This window comes from Priapulus caudatus, unplaced genomic scaffold, assembly GCF_000485595.1.
Source record: "Priapulus caudatus unplaced genomic scaffold, Priapulus_caudatus-5.0.1 Scaffold1209, whole genome shotgun sequence".
Lineage (NCBI taxonomy): Eukaryota > Metazoa > Priapulida > Priapulimorpha > Priapulimorphida > Priapulidae > Priapulus > Priapulus caudatus.
Genome location: NW_014578270.1, coordinates 52,736 through 74,870, shown reverse-complemented (window position 1 = coordinate 74,870; position 22,135 = coordinate 52,736). Strand labels below are relative to the sequence as shown.

The 22,135-nt window shown below is 42.7% G+C and overlaps 1 protein-coding gene across 2 annotated transcripts in view; it reads left to right on the top strand.

The window, feature by feature from the left end:
- LOC106815821 (vacuolar protein sorting-associated protein 8 homolog) overlaps window positions 1-15,281 on the top strand; it is a 31,582-nt gene extending 16,301 nt beyond the window's left edge. For both annotated transcript variants that reach the window (XM_014820332.1, XM_014820331.1), the window contains exons 24-33: window positions 22-263; window positions 715-871; window positions 3,232-3,321; window positions 9,909-10,073; window positions 11,507-11,588; window positions 11,889-11,971; window positions 12,622-12,869; window positions 13,591-13,774; window positions 14,087-14,155; window positions 14,884-15,281. In XM_014820332.1, coding sequence (XP_014675818.1) covers window positions 22-263; window positions 715-871; window positions 3,232-3,321; window positions 9,909-10,073; window positions 11,507-11,588; window positions 11,889-11,971; window positions 12,622-12,869; window positions 13,591-13,774; window positions 14,087-14,155; window positions 14,884-15,018 — 1,455 coding nt within the window. In that variant the 3' untranslated portion in view covers window positions 15,019-15,281. The remainder of the gene's footprint in view (window positions 1-21; window positions 264-714; window positions 872-3,231; window positions 3,322-9,908; window positions 10,074-11,506; window positions 11,589-11,888; window positions 11,972-12,621; window positions 12,870-13,590; window positions 13,775-14,086; window positions 14,156-14,883) is intronic.
- The last annotated feature ends 6,854 nt before the right edge of the window (window positions 15,282-22,135 follow it).

Here is a 22,135-nt window from a genome sequence, read left to right as displayed (position 1 = left end):
CGTGACATCCAAATTTTCCAGCACCAGGCGTTTAACTTTGTGGAGCACGTCGTGACCAGCGTGGCCGCGTACAAGGCCGCCGAGAGAGATCGCGTACAAGAGGAGGCGTTACAAAACTTTGAGGCGTTTGTGAGCATCGATCACCGGCGCGCGGCTCAGCTGCTCGCCACCGTGTTTCCTCAGCAGCTGATGAACGTGTTGGTGCAGCTCAGCTCGTCTGAGAAGCTGGAATATCTGTTCCTGCAAGGGCTCGTGGAGTACAGGCAAGTCCCACATCACATCTTACCACTGGCCTACGGTTAATCACAACCTCCTCATAGTCGCAATAGCCAATATTACAATAGTATATAATGTATTGTGATAGCAACAACAGGCAATGCCGTCTTGAAAACAGATTCTTAAAGCATATAACTAACAGCATGGTAATCTAATACATATTTGTGGAAGTTTCTCTGTATAGGCAGGCAGGCAGGCAGGTATCGATTTTTGGGTATTTTTCTTTCAACCAAGTGGTCACCAGCTGAGCGCTTTATTTTCCAGGCAATGCCGGGTGTTCTGCTAGTGTATTAATAATAAATAATACAAACTTGTCCTTGCGAAATCTTATGTAAAATGAATTGAGTCTGAATGTGGGACCGATAACGCATGTAGCGGAGCATACGTATTATGTGCAGCTGACAATTTTATTCACAAACTCTGTTTTCTTGTTCACAGAGAAAGCCAAGCAATTGGAATCATGAGTAAGGACAAGCTAAATATTGGAGAAGATGTGCAGGAGAAGTACATTGAGTTGATGTGCAAGTACAGCCCAGGTGATGTCTGCAGCTATATCAAGTCATCTGAGGGCTTCACAATCGAGAATACGTTGAAGGTAGATAAATAGCATTCTGTTGTTAGGGAAAGATGTAACAATACTATACCCTAGTATGCAGTAAACACAGTGCGTGAACTTTGTTCGAAAGTTATTACTTCTCAATATTGCTAACGGTTCTTTTTAGCTCATCTCATCGCCCGAGCGTCCGTGCGTGCGTCCGTCCGTCAACAACACAAATCTTAACCGCTCGACGTACGGTCACGATATTCGGGACGTTGGGGGGGATCGTCAAAACGAGTTGGGATGTCGAAGCTGCGGGTCAAAGGTCAAAGTTCAAGAGGTGTAAAAGAAGGGGGAACATTCCCTCCTTAACTTAAGGTATAGGGAGGAAATGCAGAATTGCGGCACAAATCTAAACGGCTCGACCTAGGCTCGTGATAGTCGGTGTATAGCATCATGGTAGGAAAAGCCATCACTGTGCTGAAATTGGAGGTCAAAGGTCAATGGGACACAGGGCAGATTTTAGACATTTTCTGAGGACATGGTCTGACGGAGCGATTGAAACACTTTTTTGTTTCAGCGGTGACCTAGCATTTTTATGGCTTTATTGAAAGAACCATGAAATGTACTTTCTGCTGACATGCGAAGAGTAAGTGTCAGATAACCTTTTGACCCTCAAGAGGAGGGTTAAACATGGATTTGTTTACTGTTAGAAAGAATTTGACCGGGTTTGCTAGTAGAATCTATACATGCCTGGATGTATGAGGCTACAATGTCACAGCGAAATTTCAAAAGCTAAATTTGGTTGAAGAAGGTTTATGCTCCTTAAATCGTATAATTTCTATGGCATTCTGTACTGTCAGTGTGTTTATACATGTAACTTATGCCACTGCCAGTGCATGTGGTGGTGATAGTACGGTGCAGTTTTTGCCTGCGTTAATTAGTTACAGGTGGCAGCTCTCTATTTCGGCCTGTAGGCTTGAGTAGGTAAATGAATGAGTGCTTACCTATTCTGTCTTGCAAATAGTTGTTGCTATACTACGTACGATGGGAGCTTCCATCTTTAATCTTAAGACACTCAAACGTACTCGCCATCTCGTGGCAACTTTCATACCGATCCCAACGAACATTTCTTCGAGAAGGTTCCTGATACCATCCCAGTGTTCGAAATAAGGGCTATCCGTTTGTCCGTACTTGTCCATTTCCACGGAGATCTGTCCGGTAGCTTGTCCGCCGGACAAGCAGCTTTTTAGAGCAATTTTTCATAATTTTCTACCATTGCTGGCCGCTGCTGGGAAACCCGAGTTAACATAGTATAAACATGGGCTGCCGGAGTGCCATCCGAATTAACATAGATAGTATAAACATTTATGTGAAGTTATATAAAAACGTTACCGCCTTGCTAGCTCCACGAACCGGTCTTGCTAGGGTTAGAAGACCATCAGACAATCAGTCTGATAGACAATCAGTCGCACAGCCTCGTCCGGCAGCGCTACCGCCTCAAGAAAGAGAGAAATCGAGAGAGAGCGAGGGGAAGAGAGTGAGAGAGAGAGAGAGAGAGAGAGAGAGAGAGAGAGAGAGAGAAGAGAGCACGAGAAAGAGGAAGAGAGAGAGAGAGAAGAGAGAGAGAGAGAGAGGAGAGAAGGAGAGAGAGAGGAGAGAGAGAGAGAGAGAGGAGAGAGAGAGCGAGAAGAGAGCGAGAGAGCGAGAGGGAGAGAGCGAGAGAGACGAGAGAGCAGAGAGAGAGAGAGAGAGAGAGAGAGAAGGAGAGAGCGCGTCGCGAAGAGTGAGAGAGAAAGAGAGAGAGAGAGAGAGAGAAGAGAGAGAGCAGAGAAGACGAGAGAGAGAGAGAGAGAGAGAGAGAGGAGGAAGAGAGAGAGAGAGAGAGAGAGAGAGAGAGGGAGAGTGAGTGTGAGCGAGCGAGAGAGAGAGAGCGTGAAGGGAAGAGAGAGCAAGAGAGAGAGAGAGAGAGAGAGAGAGAGAGGGAGAGTGAGTGTGAGCGAGCGAGAGAGAGAGAGCGTGAAGGGAAGAGAGAGCAAGAGAGAGAGAGAGAGAGAGAGAGAGAGAGGGAGAGTGAGTGTGAGCGAGCGAGAGAGAGAGAGCGTGAAGGGAAGAGAGAGCAAGAGAGAGAGAGAGAGAGAGAGAGAGAGAGAGAGAGAGAGAGTGTGTGATCGAGCGAGAGAGAGAGGGAGAGAGAGAGCGCAAAGGGAAGAGAGAGCGAAAGAGAAAGAATGAGAGAGACATCGAGGGAGAGCGAACGCGGCGATGGGAGGGTGCTCTTGATTCGTTTGCCAGTGAGTTTAGCATCAGAACACCCGCCGTCAGGTGAGCGCTGTCGCTCTGCGGCACTTGTTTATGTTGTGCAAGCCACAATTGTAAATTTCCATGGGGAATAATTCATGATATGCTATTTTCAGATAGTTCAACGACATCAGATTATGGATGCTGCGGCATACCTGCTTGAAAAGTCAGGAGATGTTCAGGCTGCCTTCAACATGCTTCTGAAGGTGATGTAACAGAATTAGACAAGTATCTATTACAGTTTTCGATAACTTTAATTAATGTTCTGTCCATTTTGAAATTTATCAAGTTTCGAGAGCTGCTATACTCTATCAGCAGTCATCATTCATTTCAGAGTTGATATCCTTTCCAAGCAATTATTAAGAATAAGATGTTTGTCCGCCGTCACCCGGGCAGTTGATAAATCACTGTTACATTCCGTGCGTGTTAACCAATATTTCACAGTTCTGCATCTTTTTCATACGCTCCAAATTTATTATTCAACACGTGATGTAGCTGCACACATGCAGGTAAAACTGTAAATACAAAATAATGCACACTAAATATTATGTCGCTCATGCCATGTAATGTTTATTATATCCAAAATTATATAATAAAGATCCAAATTATAAGAAATTAGGCAAGAACCAAGAAACAACACTTACAATGTATGGTGCATCGTGGAAAAATGCGCGAGCGTACGTGAATGTATAAATACGGTTCAAGCATATGGTCCGCGCCACGCACAACAGACGCTTTTATAACGTGACAAGGAAACCCGCGAGTCACATGACTAAAACATAATGTAAACGAGCAGACGCAGCAGCCTAGCTGAACTGCTTAAAATACCGCGTGAAATAAGAACTAACAGTGCAGGAAATACTACAGTATGACACGCTTAGAAGAATTGATGAGAAGAAATAACACTCCCCACCTTGAACTACGTTCAACTAAAGTAAACTTAGGAGGAGCCCTCCAGTAGTACGATCTTTGAGATCGGGCGGACGATGTGCGTCGCCTTGGTCCTCACTTTGGCTGATCTGACGAGACCTCCTCTGCCTTTATTCACTTCCATCACGAGGCCAAGCGGCCATAGTCCTCTGGGGGGTTTCGTTCACCACCAGCACTAAATCACCTATCTTGATGTTCCTGCTTTGCACAATCCACTTGTTTCTACACTGCAGCTCGGGCAAGTATTCTCTCACCCACTTGCGCCAGAACAGAACACCGCGAGGTGCTGTACGTGACGCCAGCGCCTAGGATATATGCCGCTGGATCCGAACTTGCCAGGGGGTAATGTAGCACTAGCACCATTTCGTAGCAATATAAGAATGCTACAGGGGTTCTGATTACGTTTGGTTCTACCGTTAAGGCTCCAACCAAACAATCTGCGCGTGGCAAAGGGCTCTCCTCGTTTCCCTTAACGCACCTGCAGGGGAGTCGAAGCTTCAGCGTGATCTTGCCCAATCAGAATATCTACACTGATTCTCACCCATATCCATAGATGCGATATTCAGATCCTTCAAGTGGGGGTATGCTTGAATGTGGATATATGCATTCGTAATCAGAATGTCATCCAACACACCCACATTATATAATGGTAGGGTCTCACCATTATTACTCAATTTCATGTTCACCATCTGTGATTCTCGACTCTCAGATCTATTTACCGTATCCAACTTGATTCTCTCAATCTCGCCATGGATCCCGAGACGGTTTACTAGGCGTTTAGTACAAAACGTATTACTTGATGCCGTGTCAAGCAAAGCATACGCAATACACGATTCATTAACGCAAACTCGCACAATAGGCATGCTGGTGTTTCTTGATATACTGGCATTTGATACTACCTTATTACCCATTACGTCACAATGGGAATCTACATCACCGCCCTTACAATCATTAACAATCATATCACCATTCACCGTGTCATGCAGAGTGTAACAACCATGAATGCATCTTAAAGCACCTGCTGCATTTATACGGACACCTACACTCCCTTTTAAAATGGCTCTTTATCAAACATACTTCGCAAAGCTTATGCAATTTTACAATTACTCCAGTTCTAATCCTTTGAAGGCATTGCAGAAAATGAGTCGATGATCTTCACCACAACAAATGCAAGGAGGTCTCTTATAGCCGCTGCGCGTGGCAAAGGTGACTGCTTGCTTCATCATGATTCGGCATTCTCTTGTCCACCCTTGCTCAAAGGTTTGAACTCTTCATGTCCATAAACAGGGTCATTAACTATTGTTGCTTCTTCAGAATTGTGAATTCCACTAGATGTACAAATCTAGGGTACCTGCCTTGTTGCCTTTTAATTTCCATAGCCTCACTTCTCCATTTAAACTTGATGTAAGGCTGCAAACGTTCTACTATATCCTTCATGCAGCTCTGCAAGTCGACTTCATGTAGCATCCCCATCTGATGTAGAGTAATGTGGCAGTCTGCCAAATCATCGGCTAATCGTTGAAGTTGAGCGAGTGATTTTACTGCGTCACTGAGCCTAACCGCATTGATGACTGCTTCTGACACCAAATGTTCATCGCCAAAACGAGTGTGCAGTAAAGTTCTTGCTTGGGCAGCTGTTGGGCATAGCCCTCCACTGCATACAGTTTGGCACATCTCGCGATTACCTTTTCCACCGCACCGGTTGTGTACTGGAGAAGCCGTATAAGCTTTACCTGCGGGTCATCTGTCACTTTATCCACACAGTCATAAAATATTTTCACGAACGCGTGATACTTCATGGGATTACCATCAAAAGGCTTGAGCTCAACATTTGGCAGATTCATATAGTTTAAGAAATCACTGCGACACATATGACTGTCATTATCAGACCTTTTACTATCAGCTATGCTCCCGTCGTCTTCTTCTTGCTCCGGCTTAATGGGTAACTCCCGACTCTTGAGGAATGCCTTCGCTTCTCTCACCACATTAACATACGCATCTTGAACCTCAAAGAAATACCCATCACTATCGTCGATATCTCCGTCGTCAGTGAGGAGCACATGACAACCCTCGTGTGCATTAGCAAACTCAGAAAATAGTCCATTTAATCTCCGAAGCCTTGCTTCTGTCTCTTCATAATCCTCCTCTGCTACCAGGCGCTTAAAACGATCATTGCGAGAATTTTGCTCAGAAAAACTAAATATAGCTGAATATAGTCTCACCTGACAGCGAAAATATCACTGATTACACCAACATTCAAAACACCAATATTTTATGCAGTTATAGCATAGAAAAATTGATTTGACCACATCATACCAGCAATACATTTTTTCGAGTCCGGACTTTCAAAAATCACAAATCTATTTGTGTGTGATAAGTATTCTCGCTGGCCGTACGCACCGAGTGTGTGAGCGGGTGAGCACAAATCAAGCAACTTTTGAAGACTAATATTTATGAGGTTACAACTTACACTCCTATTTGTGTTAGTACTGTTACGCTACTAATTACTATGCACCTCTGTGTTTACATCTGACCAAAAATATCTCCGGTGCAATTTTTGCATTACTGCACCCTTGTTGACGTCTCGCGGTACCGCGAGAAATTGCGAGACATGACAGCGAAAATCAACAAGAGAATGCAAAATTGTAATCGTGCATGATTTTGTCTTTGCATGAGGTTCTAAGACATTTTATTGTTATTTGAAACAATTACTGTTACTCAAGCAACAACGGTAGGCATCATGAGAGTGAGAATAAACACTAAAAAACGGTGAAAAAACTCGAAATTATCGCTTTAATATTGTTACCTTCCCTGGTGAGTTCCCTCTTCCTTGCTATTCCGATGCCGTTCGTATTTTCTTGCACTCCGCCATGTTGTCAAAATTCTTGACGTGGATTCGCCTCATGCACTCTTGGCTCATAGACCTTTCTTGCTCATGTACTCCAGGCACGTATATCGTTACTCATGTACTCCTGCTTCATGTAGTTTTTAGCTCACCTTGACATCGTCAAGCTGAGCTATTGCCATGGGTCGTCGTCCGCCGTCCGTCCGTCCGTCCGTCCGTCAACATTTGGCTTCGGTCAACGATAACTCGGGAACCGTTTGACCCACATGTTTGAAATTGGGTGTAGTTGTTACTGCTATGCTCCCATATTAAACGTCCTATTTTGGAGCACGCCATTCGGCGTACTTTCGAGCCGCGGCGATTTTTGGCAAAAAATGGGAATTGCCATTAGTCAGTTCAGGTTCAACGGATTTTGCTCATTTTTGGTATGTGAATGAATAGGGGCTAGGGGTTTTGATATTTAATAAAAAATTATGCAAATTAGGTAGGGTTTGGCAATTATATAGCATATAATGCAGATAACAAACAGTCTGTGGTGTGACACTCGTCTGGTTCGTTTTACAAGATTACATTGACAATATCTTTAATGCAAAATTGGTATTTCCCCTCCACCCTGCCGATAAAACGTCTATATTAGAGTAAAGTTTTACAAAACATGTCGGAACGCAGCATAACCTATTTATTTCGAACGCCATCGCTACAAAGCGGGTATAGCGCCATCTACCGTCACAAATTGTGATTCATTTTGGTTTATAAATTATTATTGTGATATACAGATGGCAACCGTGTGCTACCGCCTAGAAAAACTCATACGAAGTAAACACTTCCATGCAACCAATTAACCTTTGACAAAAGTTGTGTTATGGGCAGGGAAACACGGTATGAGTGCTTATGACACGTGTGTTAAAACTTGAGACAATTATTATTATTTGCTGTATAATTCAACATGATATATTACCTAAATCTTCTTAATATTATTTTAAAACAGTATACTGATTATTTGTAATAACTACCAGTGATACTTTATTGTTTACATCCAAACGTGAAATGCGCGGGGATGTGAGAATTACTCCACAACCTAGCGCACGTGAACGTAAATAAACCCTGGCCAATGTAGGGTTCACTACCACTGGCCAAAAGTAAGCTCCACCCACTTCTTATCGATTTTTGCTAACCTGTGCATCCGAACATCCCACGCACGTTTCTTGAATGCCAACTAAAGTTTATTGCAGTGGGCGAACGCATTGTTTACATGTATGTTACATGTATTGTTACATGTCGCATTGTTACATGTATGTCACGGTTTATCACGGGTTAGTTTTCAAATAAATACCCCTGGAAGTTAATATGCATGAACAGATTTCTACAGGCAACAGTTTCACAGTGTTTCGAATTTTCGGTGATCAAATAGCTGTAGGATCAGCGGGCCTGTTTTATCAAGAAGCTGTAGGCCCGGCATCGAAACTGTCGGCGGCGGGCCGACGGGCCGACGTGAATATCGAACACTGGAAACACCATTGTCACGTGGTACATAGCAGCTACGTGGAATAAGCGTATCCTCTCAATCTTACACGTTACACATCGGGAGCTTCACTTTTAGGCAGTGCCTAATCTGAATATTATAAAAACGTTAAATGGCGATCATTTAGGTGTAACGCCATCACTCGCCTACATCTCAGACTTTCACATCTCAAGCATTTATTTTCACATAAAAAATTACACATAATTATCAAGAGTATATAATGGGAGTTCTCCCATATATACTCTTCGTTTCTATAATGTACGTCGATGGTTGCTCAATTAAAACTGACTTCTTCTCACTCACTCATTTGTGTCCTTTTTTGTGGTGAGCTACAGTGTCATAGGTGGAGTGCATGAGTAATGAAAGTATCAATCATTAACACTTTCATTACTCATGCACTCCTGCTTCATGTAGTTTTACTCATGTACTCCTGCTTCATGTAGTTTTACTCATGCACTCCTGCTTCATGTAGTTTTACTCATGTACTCCTGCTTCACGTAGTTTCTCATGTACTCCTGGTTCAGACATTTTTAGCTCACCTTGACATCGTCAAGCTGAGCTATTGCCATGGGTCGTCGTCCGTCGTACGTCCGTCCGTCTGTCCGTCAACATTTCGCTACGGTCAACGATAACTCAGGAACCGTTTGGCCCACATGTTTGAAATTGGGTATAGTTGTTACTGCTATGCTCCCATATTAAACGTGAGATTGCCATTAGTCAGTTCAGGTTCAACGGATTTTGTTCATTTTTGGTATGTGAATGAATAAGGGCTAGGGGGTTTTGATATTTTAAAAAAAATTATGCAAATTAGGTAGGGTTTGGCAATTATTTAGCATACTATATAGAGACAAACAGTCTGTGGTGTCACAATCGTCTGGTTCGTTTTACAAGATTTCATTGACAATATCTTTAATGAAAAATTGGTATTTCCTCTCCACCCTGCCGATAAAACGTCTATATTTGAGTAAAGTTTTACAAAACATGTCGGAACGCAGCATAACCTATTTATTTCAAACGCCATCGCTACAAAGCAGGTATAGCGCCATCTACGGTCACAAATTGTGATTCATTTTGGTTTATAAATTATTATTGCGATATACAGATGGCAATCGTTTCTATAATGTACGTCGATGGTTGCTCAATTAAAACTGACGTCTTCTTACTCACTCATTTGTGTCCTTTTTTGTGGTGAGCTACAGTGTCATTGACACTTTCATTTACTGTTACATTCCGTGCGTGTTAACCAATATTTCACAACTCGGCATCTTTTTCATACGCTCCAAATTTATTACTCAACACGTGATGTAGCTGCACACGTGCAGGTAAAACTGTAAATACAAAATGTATAAATACGGCTCAAGCAAAAGGCCTGCGCTACGCACAACAGATGCTTTTATAATGCGACAAGGAAACCCGCGAGTCGGACACGCTTAGAAGAAATGATGAGAAGAAATAACAATCACCTTGGCAACTAAAAGTGGTCATGTGTGTTTTAGAACTTGCAAGATAAGGTGGATGCACTCAGCAAAGTGCTACTGTCAGAGCACGAGAGCCAAACAACAGACGTGTCTGTTTCATGGACTGGCCTACAGGTGGCGCTGCTTGTTGTCATCCAGCTTTGCCAAAGAACGTCGGGAAAAATGGAGGAGGTACAGCGGCAGGTGGGTTTACATCACCAGTAGACAAGTGAACATGCTGCTACAATATCGGTCAGCTAGAAAGTTGGCAAAAACGTATTATTAAAGCTGTGGACAAACTAGGCGATTGAGTCGGGCGACTGAGTCGGGTGACTCAATCGCCTTAAAAATCGCCTAGTGAGTCGCCGGCGATTTTCGAGTCGGGCGATTATTTGAGTCGCGCGACTATATACAATGCGCGCCCGAACAATGCGATACTATACAATGCGAGTGTACAGTGCTGGAATGTACGATTCATTAGCCAATCAAACGGTGCCATTTTCAATCATGTGACTATGAATCTAGGTGGCGCGAGATGAATCGCCGACGAATCGCGCTGAAAATCGCCTAGTGTGTCCACCCACTTAGTCGCTCGACTCAGTCGCCCGACTCAATCGCCTGAAAAATCGTGTAGTGTGTCCACAGCCTTAAGGCCAAGACACACTGCAGCGACAGCGACCGACCGTAACGACAAACGACAAAGTCGCGGCGACTGGCGCAGCCACACTGCAGCGACAGCGACCGACCGTAACGACAAACGACAAAGTCGCAGCGACTGGCGCAGCCACACTGCAGCGACAACGACCGACCGTAACGACAAACGACAAAATCGCGGCGACTGGCGCAGCCACACTGCAGCGACAACGACCGACCGTAACGACAAAGTTCACCTAGCACTCACCACAGTGCCACTCATGAGCAAACGGCAAAAAACTCCTGCTGCTGCTGCTTTTAAATAAATTTCTGTAAAAACGCTCTATGTATAACGAGAATATAATAAAGTAATATATACGCAGCATATTATACTAACGTAAACAATAATCACGTCTGATGGCTGACCGTGGCCTTGCCCGTTTTGGTTAGATGGGTTCGCGGCCCCACTGTTTCTGACAGGCGGTGCGAGTTTAGCGCTGGGAACCAGTCTACTTCCTGGCTAGCATTGGTTTATAATTTTATGACGTAGTGGCGATGTCACGTGCCGATGGAAACGGCTGTGATTGGCCATTTGTAAAGTGTCGCCGGCGAAAGTCGCTGGGAAATAGAAACGTTTCTAAATATTTTTGTCGTCGAGGTTGTCGCCGGTCGTCGTCGCGTCAGTGTGCGATGGCTCATAGGAAACAATAGTTTCTAATTTTCTGAAAAGTCGTTTGTCGTTACGGTCGGTCGTTGTCGCTGCAGTGTGGCTGCGCCAGTCGCCACGACTGTTGTCGTTTGTCGTTACGGTCGGTCGTTGTCGCTGCAGTGTGTCTTGGCCTTTAAGGAGTATACATGTGAGTGTTAGTGGAGGCAATTTATTACATTCATTTTGTTATAGCTGTAGTATATGAAGGATAACTTTGTGGATTGGCTATGAAAATAAAGACCTATATTGCATGTTAATAAACCTTAATAAAGTACATAATAATACACAATTTTAGGCTCTTTGGTTTCCAATTTTGGATACCATGATGATACCACAAAGACATCTGAAAAACCAGGTTGACCCAGAACAATTAGATTGTAAGTGTCTCATACAATTACACACAATAATTATAAATTGCATTATGCTCCCTATTGGCTATTTAACGCATATGCTGTTGCCAATAAATTTTAATTGATTGTAAAATTTAGATATTAGAGTCGTCGTTTGATTTTTTACAATGGAATACTTTATACACAAGTGAATTGTTATTAATTGTTATTTAGCTCTTGTAACAACCTTGGTTTTCCCCTTTTTTTAATACTGTGTCTATTCAATATGTCTAAAAAAGCAATTGTGTCAGTGCATAGTAATAGCATTGTATTTTATATGTTACACAGCATTTAAAGATCTTACGCGACATGTGCTGAACAGCATGATGGGATACATATCTGTGGCAGCCATATTGCAGCGGATCATGGAGGTAACAAAGTAATGGAAACCAATAGTTTAGAACCAGTCTTTCACGCAGTAAGAAACCAGTCTTTCATGCAGTAAGAACCCAGTCTGTTTCTGGCAGTGTTGTAGGTCTCGAGGCCGGTGTTGGCCAAGAGACCGGCCTCGAGGCCGGTTTCCTTGGTCTCGGCCTCGGCCTTGGCCTCGGAGTGCAATGACTCGGACTCGGACTCGGACTCGAGGACTCGGGTTGAGGCCACTACATAGTACATAACTGTACATATTGTAAACACGCAGTTTACAAGAATTTAAAACTAAAACTCCTACCTAAATTTATATAAATAAAAGTTATGCTACAAGAAAGAACTTGCTGCCCTGTGCTTTTACTTTCTATTTCATGCAAACAAGTGAAAGATCCAGTGGGCTAGAGACACCCCCCATTTTTGAACAAATGCATACATAGAAGTGAGCGGCCTTGTCAGTCTATGCCCCCTATTTTTTTTATCAAAACGACTTGGACTCGGGTGGTGTGGACTCGGACTCGGACTCAGATTTGGGTGGCGCGGACTCGGACTCGGGATGTGCGGACTCGGACTCGGACTCGGGGGGGAGTGCGGACTCGACTACAACACTGGTTTCTGGCATTTTTACATTGTTTTCATGTGCTGCTTACTCCAGGATCCGGCCTATAACACAGGCAAGCTCGGTGAAATCAAGGAGCTGGTTCTAGGCATGCTGAACACTTTCCGCTATGAGAAGACATTGCTGAGGGCGACCAACAATCTCCTGAACCAGGACCTGCATGGCCAGCTGTCCCGCCTTCAGCGTACAGCCAACCGCGCCTATGTCACAAACTCTGACTGTTGCGCTCTCTGTCACAAGCCTCTGGCCAACATCGCTGACGCTGACATGGTGGTGTTATTTCGGTAAGGCAATTGTGTGGGATGTCTGTATTGCATTGTGTTGTTGTTGGAGTTGTAAGTGTGGGTACGAGAGTATAGAGTTCATGCATACTCGCTGTTTACTCCACTCTGCTCCCCAACATGGGCACATGATTATGACAGCCTGTGTAGAAAGCTGCCCGATTAAATGCATTATATGTGTAACTGTGTCAAAGCATATTATGACATGTTGGTAGCAGTACTTTGATCATTCTACTAGTGGTGCAGGGAATGCCGACAACACTAATTGTCATTATAGGCGTATTTCTGTGCAACTAAGACCACGCTTTGTGACGTAAGCCTATATACATGCCAGTATTATGGGAGTTTGCTACACAAGCTCTCATAGTCATGTGTCACATGTCTAGGTGTAGAGAGTGAGCACTTATACTCAAGTACCCATACACAACTCTAACACAGCACAATGAGTAATACAAGTATATTACAAGTTGTGCATGGCACTGTTCCATTCAGTGAGATGTATCTTATTTCTATATGCTGTACACCTGACATTGTGCATTGCCATGCATAGTGCATGTTTGTTTTTCATTGTTCCTCTGTAATTGTTTTATCGATATACACTGGCACAACAACTGAATTGACTTTGAAACTCAGGTGGGGTGGTAATGATCTCTGCATTTATAAATGTTATTCATGTTAGTTTTTCTATGACCATCTTAAAAGTGTCCTGTTGTATTCTTTGAAGGTGCACACACAGCTATCACACCCCATGTCTAAAATCAATGGGGTCGTTCTCTCTCGTCCAGGGAGATGAGTTGTGGGAATGTTGGCATTGTAGTAGCAATGCCATGAAGCAACTCCCCACCACTAGAGGGCGCATCAGGTCACCCTCCACTCAGTTGGCTGATGTTGTGCCAAGCAGAGGAAAGGTGTGTCTGTCATAGCTGTCGAAAGATTCATGGTTTAACAAGTACCGATGGGATTCTTAAATTAAGGATTGATGAATAGATATAAAAAGAATATTTTTAGTTGCAGCATTCAGCAGATGATCGTGAAATATAGCTAATTATTAAAGAATGAATGGATGTATGGATGACATTAAAAAATTTTGGATGAAAAATTATTTTGAAAAATTATTTTGAAAAAGTAAAGATGAGAATTGCAGAAAAGATCTAAAGTGAAATACCAGTAGAGCTACTGTTGATGACACCTAATATTTCTCATTTAATGTCTATTGCTAGAACGCACCAGATTCTCAGCAGCTGCAAGCACTTGAACACCTCAGAAAAGCACAGAAGACTGTTTCCAGGGCAAGTACCATTTGTTTATAAAAGCGTATATAATAAATGCACATACAGTGGCGTAGTTAGGGGAGTCCAAAGCCCCCCTTGGCCATGGCCATTGGCCATGGCCAGAGTCCATGGCCCCCCTTGTTGATCCGAAAGTAGAAAAAAAAAGAAAAAAGAATTGTACTAAAAAGAGAATTGTCGTAGTCAGAATGAAGTACATGTACTCAAAGGTCCATCAAATACCATCTCCCGCGATCTACATTTTCAAAATTTTCTGGGGGAGGACCCCCATACCCCCACGTGTATTTCACCCCCCTCCCTAATTGGAATCCTGGATCCCCCACTGAACAGAAACGAACACAATGAACACAAATGTCGAGCCAACACAGAGCTGAGAGGTGGTGGAGCTTAGGGTGTGGAGAGGGAGGCGGAGGAACCATTAAAATATTAAGTCATCCACCATTTTGCGCAGTTTGCTGTTTTTGCCCCCCCCCCCTGTTAAAAAAATCCTGGCTACGCCACTCTGCACATATATAATAGTAAGCGTACATTCGTGAGTGAAGACCAGTGCTTTTCACTTAAAAAGCTCAACAATAATTAACCCCAAGACCCAAAACTCTGGTTGACAATCACTTCTATAGGGCCTCGACCTCAAAGCACTGACTTTTGTTTCTTTGTGTTTTTAAGCGATGCACTTATTAACTAATAACTGGAAAATTCTGAGAAATGTCTTGTTTTTATTTCAATAGCTGGCGATTCTCAGTGAGCTAGCTAATCCCAACAGGCAGCCCAAGGTACAGCACTCTCAGATCACTCAGGGATCTAGTATACTGCAGAGAGAGGACTTTCAACTGAAGCTTGCACCACCACATGTAGAAAATTGATATACTAAACACAGGGAATAGCTTTATTCCAATGAATGCTAGCTGAGTTGTGTGAGCACGTCCTCTTCTGTGTATGATAATTGATATTGTATGTAATTGGGTACCGGCAATTTGAACTATTGTAAATAACTGTTGTACGTGATATGCGTTGTTATGTTTGTGTAAGTAGATCAGATATGACAACCATGTTCTGCTGCTTGCGTGTGGGGTGTGCGCATGCGCATGTGCACGTGTCTGTGCGTGTGCATATGCGTGCGTGCGTGTGTATGTGCGTGTGCATACGTGTCACGATGTGTGCGTGCATGTGTATGTGCATGTGCATATGTGTGTGCGTGCTTGTGTGACTGCATGCTTTCCTGTAGGCACGGGAATGCGTGTTCCTGTGTGTAAGTGTATGTGTATGAACACACATTTACTATCAATTCATCATTTAGTAATGTCTCGTCGAAAATCTATTGAAACCCTATTACGTTACATTCACTTTATTTTGTCAATTTGATCGGGAGCACCCATTTACCGATCGGTGCCTTACATTACAGTCACATCACTTCAAGTGACTATGCATTCAAGCTGCTTATGCTATTTGAAGGGTGGGGGGGGGGGTAACTGGGTGAACATACTTTCCTACTAGGATACATGGTTATTGGAGGATTAACAGCAATTATTTTAGTTACTGTACAGTACTACCTCGCGTTACGAAAGTAATGCGTTCCAGACTGTTTCCACGTTTGGAATGCGAAATTCCATAACATGAATTATGTTGTCCCATTGAGTTCCATTATATATTTTGAGATGTTTTCCTACAAAATGCCTTTTGGACAAAAGAGGTAGGTAATCCCCGTATCTTCTATAATACAAGTGCAATTGTGAATGCAGTAACTAATAGCAAACATGATATATATTCATAATTTAATGATGAGAGAGTTCAGAATAAGAATCAGTATTCTTTCCCGGACGCAGGGGACTGATTGCGAGTGCACAATTATAAGTGCAAGTGAACCTTGGCAAACATATATTGGTTAATTAATGGTCTGACAGAAAAGAGTTTTTGGGTAGAAAAATGGTTCATTTCTTTGGAAAATTAAGTACATCCTTTTGTTGGATGGTCTAAACAACCTGACAGCTTGCAGCCTACCTGGCGAATTACTTTAAAAATGTTCTCATGTTACCCCTTGAAGATACACTGGTCCGCGCTTTATCAGGACTCTGATAAACGGGTGCATCGCTTTATCAACGTGTGTTTGAAAAACAATCCTTCCGCGCGTTTTTCCGTAGACCTGGGACCACTGTAGTAGTAATATTGGCTGAGGTAAATGGTCGCTACAACTTAATAATTATTAGCTCATCTGACATAGTCAGATGCAGCTTGTAGAATCGCATGAGCGTGCGTCCGTGCGTCCGTCAACAGTTGGGCACAAATCTAAACGGCTCGACGTACGGTCACGATATTCGGGACGTGGGGGGGGGGTAATCCGAAAACGAGTTGGGATGTCGAAGCTGGGGGGTCAAAGGTCAAAAGTCAAGAGGTGTAAAAGAAGGGGGAACATTCCCTCCTTAACTTAAGGTATACGGAGGAAATGCAGAATTGCGGCATAAACGGCTCGACCTAGGCTCGTGATAGTCGGTGTATAGCATAATGGTAGGAAAAGCCATCACTGTGCCGAAATTGGAGGTCACAGGTGAAAGGTCAATGGGGCACAGGGCAGATTTTAGACATTTTCTGAGGACATGGTCTGACGGAGCGATTGAAAAAGAAAAATTTTTCAGCGGTGACCTACCATTTTTATGGCTTTATTGAAAGGACCATGAAATGTACTTTCCGCTGACATGCGAAGAGTAAGTGTCGGATAACCTTTTGACCCTCAAGAGGAGGGTTAAACATGGATTTGTTGACTGTTAACAAAGTACTGAACTGCTTTTGCTATTGTGGATGTGAAGCTACAGTTGCACAGTTCAATTGCAAAGGCAAATGTTTGTTGAACAAGATTTACGCTCCTTAAATCATATTATTTTCTAAAGCAGTCTGTATTAGCACCCTGAGTAGCACCCTGTATTAGCACACTGTAATGAACCCTGAATGCTTGCGTGGGTAGGCAAAAACATGGGGGCAGCCAATTACGCATGCATGGGGGTGAACTGGCACTATTCTAATCATAATTATTGCCTGGCAACCTGCAATGCAGATGTGTTAACTCACAGCTGAGCGAAATTCTCGCCTGCCTGAATATACTTGGATTTCAGCAACTCAATGGAGTGAGGTTATCACGCACGAAGGGTGATGCCATCTTTGATTATTGATGACACTTGCACGCGGCATCTCGCGGCAACTGCTTTTGCTATTAGAGCACCCTCCCCCCACTCTTCCCCCACCACCACCACTACGCTCGCGCTCGACGCATATCCATGATAACATGTTAATATAGCAAAGTCATTAAAGTTACACAGCTGTATCTTTATTACTGTACTACCGGTATAGCAAAGCCTAGCTATCATAGATTTTAGATCTGTATTAGTAGTATCCTAGATATATGCTCTGAGCACGAACGCGGTGATGGGAGGGTGCACTTCATTCGTTTGCCAGTGAGTTTAGCATCAGAACACCTGCCGTCAGGTGAGCGCTATCGCTCTGCGGCACTTGTTAATAATATATCTATTATTTTTCACTCCTGATTTTATCATATCAATATCAGTTATTCAATTATTTATTTGCTTATGTGATTTCTGTTGTAATATATTAGTAACGTACACGTATATATTGCATTTCTGAGTGTAGTGTTCACGCGTCATATCTTTGATAAGTAATTCGTAGTGTACGACAGTTATCTAATTGACACCCTGCATGCAGCTAGCGACGCGTGGAATAAGTTTTAGAAGCTGTCGTGTGACCTGAGATGTGTTGTTGGGTTACGTACGTGATACGATGTAAAATATTGTAATTAATAGATGTGCGCTTTAGGATCAGGGATTTGATCAACATTGCTGATCTGAATCATGTAATACGAGATAAAACAATAAACGCCTTCTCGTGACTGTGAACTCTTGCGTTGTTTGCTTCCGTACAGCTATTAAGCATTCTAATATGTGACCACGCGTATGCGTACGTACGTGCGTGGATGCACGTAGGTTAATTATACGGAAGTGCCTGGTGTGTCACTGCAAAACGAGTGTACTAGCTGCTGAGACGCGTTTGGTCTCTGTAAAAATAAAGAAAAATAACAGGTTCAAGAACATCGTCATGGTTCAGTTAACACCCAAACGAACCCGATAGTGACCTTTCAGTCTTGTTCACATCAACGCAATAAGATATATATATATCAGCATGCTGAACACCAGACATGGGCCGCCATTTTAAACATTACACAATAAAAAAATGCGATAAATTTTCGAGGTGTAGTGTGGCTATAAGAACTGTTCGCATGACTAGATGTGTTTTTTTTTATGCCTTTCCTGGTTCATTATTGATGTAAGATAGTTATAGGTGTCTGTAGATAGCGACTGACAATAAACGATGCAATGCGGACCGACTGAATAGAGATCAGTCTATGATTTCAGTCTAGGGTGAGGGAATGAATGGTAGTAGATAGGTGAATGATCAAGAAACGCGCGCGTGTGCTTGCATGTGCCCTTGTGTGCATGCATGTGTGCGTGTGCGTGTGCGTGTGCGCGTGCATGTGTGCGTGTGCGCGTGCATGTGCCCGTGTGTGCATGCATGTGTGCGTGTGTGCGTGCATGTGTGCGTGTGCGCGCGTGCCTGTTTGTGTGCGTGCATGTGTGCGTTCGCGCGCGGGTGTCTCTGTGTGTTCTTTTGTTCAAAAGAGCTATGGGACGTCGAATTCGAGGGGATTTTTCCCCAGCCCAGACGTTTTTCACTTCCTCTCTCTCTTCTCGGGTCACTACACTACAATCGACCTAGCCACTGCAGCACACAGGACCTGGCACGGTGGTTGAAAGCCTCAAGGTCTCGATGTCTACAGGGCTCTGGTGCTTTAGACGTTTTACTGCATGCACTACACAATTTAGAAACGTGGTGCCGAACCTCATGCATATCAGTCAGATATGCAAGCCTGGTAGCACAGTCACTAACGCGTTCAAACGGGATAAATTAAGCACTTGAAATAAAGGCTTTGTCATAATAATAAAAATCCACATTTGTTTGGAATTTTATATTGCACTGACGGTAAGGAGCCTGCAAGCTCGTGCTGTAATGCGTATTTATAATGTATCCTCATTAGATACCTGAATAAATGACTAGCTTGTTTGTGAACATTGCTTCCATCACCCTCTCTGTGACAATGATTGTATACTTCTATCTAGTGATGTCACGATCATCGATTATACTCGATCATCGGTTGAACAGTGGCTCGAACCAAGCGCCTAGTGATGTCACGATCATCGATTATACTCGATCATCGGTTGAACAGTGGCTCGAACCAAGCGCTTGGTTATCAAAATCCATAATCGATTTAATCGGAAAAAAGAAAGAATCAGTCCATGTATTATACACACAGTAGTAAACAGTGCAAAACAAACAGTAAATAGGGCTAAACAAGCACATACATGCACACACGTACATGCACACGACGTTACGCACACGCAGGCATTCAACACCCCAAGTAACCGATTGTAACCGATCATCGGTTACTTGGGTCCAACCGATGATCGATTACGAAATTACAACCGATTGACAACACTACTTCTATCAGTTGTAAACGCAAACGCGAATTACTAAAGCCTAGTATAGCGCAGACCCGCGATTTTTGGTTGCTCGTCGCTGCAACCTGCAACCGCAAGCGATCGGTCGATGTGTCACCGCGTGTGCGCACACATGCGATTTCGAAGCAATTCTAGAGCAATTTGGGAGCGAATGGGAGCGCGCTTAAAATCAAAACAGTTTGACTTCTTGCAACTCGTCGCAAGCGACCAGAATCGCTACGGGTTGCAGTTGCATGTTCCCGCAGACGTAGCGATTTCACAGCAATTTTTACAGCGATTCTAGAATCGCTGTCGAGTTGCATGAAAAAGTCGCAGGTCTGCGCTAGGCTTTAAATTCGTTCATCTGTAATACCAAGAAAGCAGGCTCATGTGACAAAATAATTATCCTGCTCGTTAAACTTAAATGCCACAGTTTCATAACAGTTTTAACAGTTTTATGGTGTGCTGCGTCTACCGTTGGACACATGTACGACCATTGCCCTGCTTAAAATGTGGTTTATTCATACTTTCTCACACGATTCCGTGCAGGCTACCAATAGCAACAAACTCGTGAACTGAAATGTGATGGTACGCCAGTTTACAAACAATCATTTTGCTTTTTTACACTCAAAGTACATCTATTTACGATGTACTCGCCATACTATGCTGATGATAGCGATCTATAGCCGCTGGCAGGCGCTATAGTGTAGCGAGTGTCCCGTCAGAATGGGTTGACGTCTTCGAATAGGTTGAACACTCCTGCATAAGGGATAGTCACATTTAGTTATTTTTTAGTTTTTTTCTCAGCCTTTTAATGCCTGCGGGGTGAACGGCGTCAAACGATGAGGACGATTACAGTAACACGCACTGTCAGACGAAAAACCTGTAATTTAAAGGTGCCGTTACACAGTCGAATTCCAAGGAAATCAACTTAAAGACGATCTCGCATTTTAGTTATTTCTAAAACAGGTATTACGCCGTAAAATAAAATATGATATGTGATGTAGATAATTATACAAAAAGTAATCTAAAAACGCATGTATTTTGCCAAATAATGTACGATACGAATAAACTTTAAGATAATTCATTTAAATATTATATATAAATTCAATATTAGGTCGAGATCTAATCATATCCATATACATATACATATACATATACATATACATATACATATACATATACATATACATATACATATACATATACATATACATATACATACATAATATACATAATATACATATACATAATATACATAATATACATATACATTATACATATACATAAATATTATACATATACATACACATAATCTATTTCGGAATGATCATATTATTGGTTGCCTCATCCATCTACAATAATATATTATATAGGCGTACTGTCGTGTCGCTATACGGGATCGGCCCAAATGATTGGTGATACCCACTGATGGTAACTCAAAATTAGTGCAAGACACTAGACATTCACTGCCATGAACAGTCGCTCCTCTACACGTGTACGCTTGAGTAGGAGTAGAGGATAGTATCAAAGTAGATGAGAAAGCTGTATGCGAAGTGTTGAATGAAACTATAAACCTATAGCGTATCTGTAGGTTAAATCTGATTCAGATGGTATAAATACCGAAAGGTTAGGCTTAAATCTTGAATGGTGAAATTCTAGTTTTCAGTGTTGTGTTTTTGCGTGACATAAATTACATGAGAAACCCCCAAGATATGTATATATCTATATATGCTATACGATAACGTAACCATACAAAAACACTAACAGGTTTACAGTTTTTACGGCCGAATTTAGTTTATTATAAATTCATTGTGACTGTATGGTGCTGCCATTAAATAGTGTAATTTGTTGAAAGACGCGTAGCGAGTGGCTTACGAGCATGCGCGTTAAGCACTTCCCAGAAGCCAGTCAGGCAGGTACACACGACAACCACAAATTCAAACTGCATGGAGCGCCCCCTTCCACACTCAGGATACGTAGATTGAGCCCATGAGCGAGAGCGCCATCTGTCGTGGAGTTTGCCACAAATCACGTATCAGCGTGCGCGACATGTTCGTTATTAAGACAACGATATTTCCATAGACACCCAGACATCTCAGCGATGTAAGTAAGACATATAATAGTCAATACTTTAGTTTCTGGTAAATCATTATAACGGTTTGTTTGCTACGCATGTAACACTTGTTATAGCGTAATGTTTAACGCTTGGCATATTTTTCTTTGTAATTTCAGTTAAAACCACACAACCACAACCATGTACAGTAGAGAATAAAGAACAAATGTCAATAAGACTATGTGTGCGTATTTCTTGCTGAAACAGTTTTAAATCGACAACACTCGACGGCAGACAATGTAGCCGGACGGTTACATAGTTTTAAATCGCCGTACGTCTAAATATGGCATTCGATAATTGCGAGTGGTG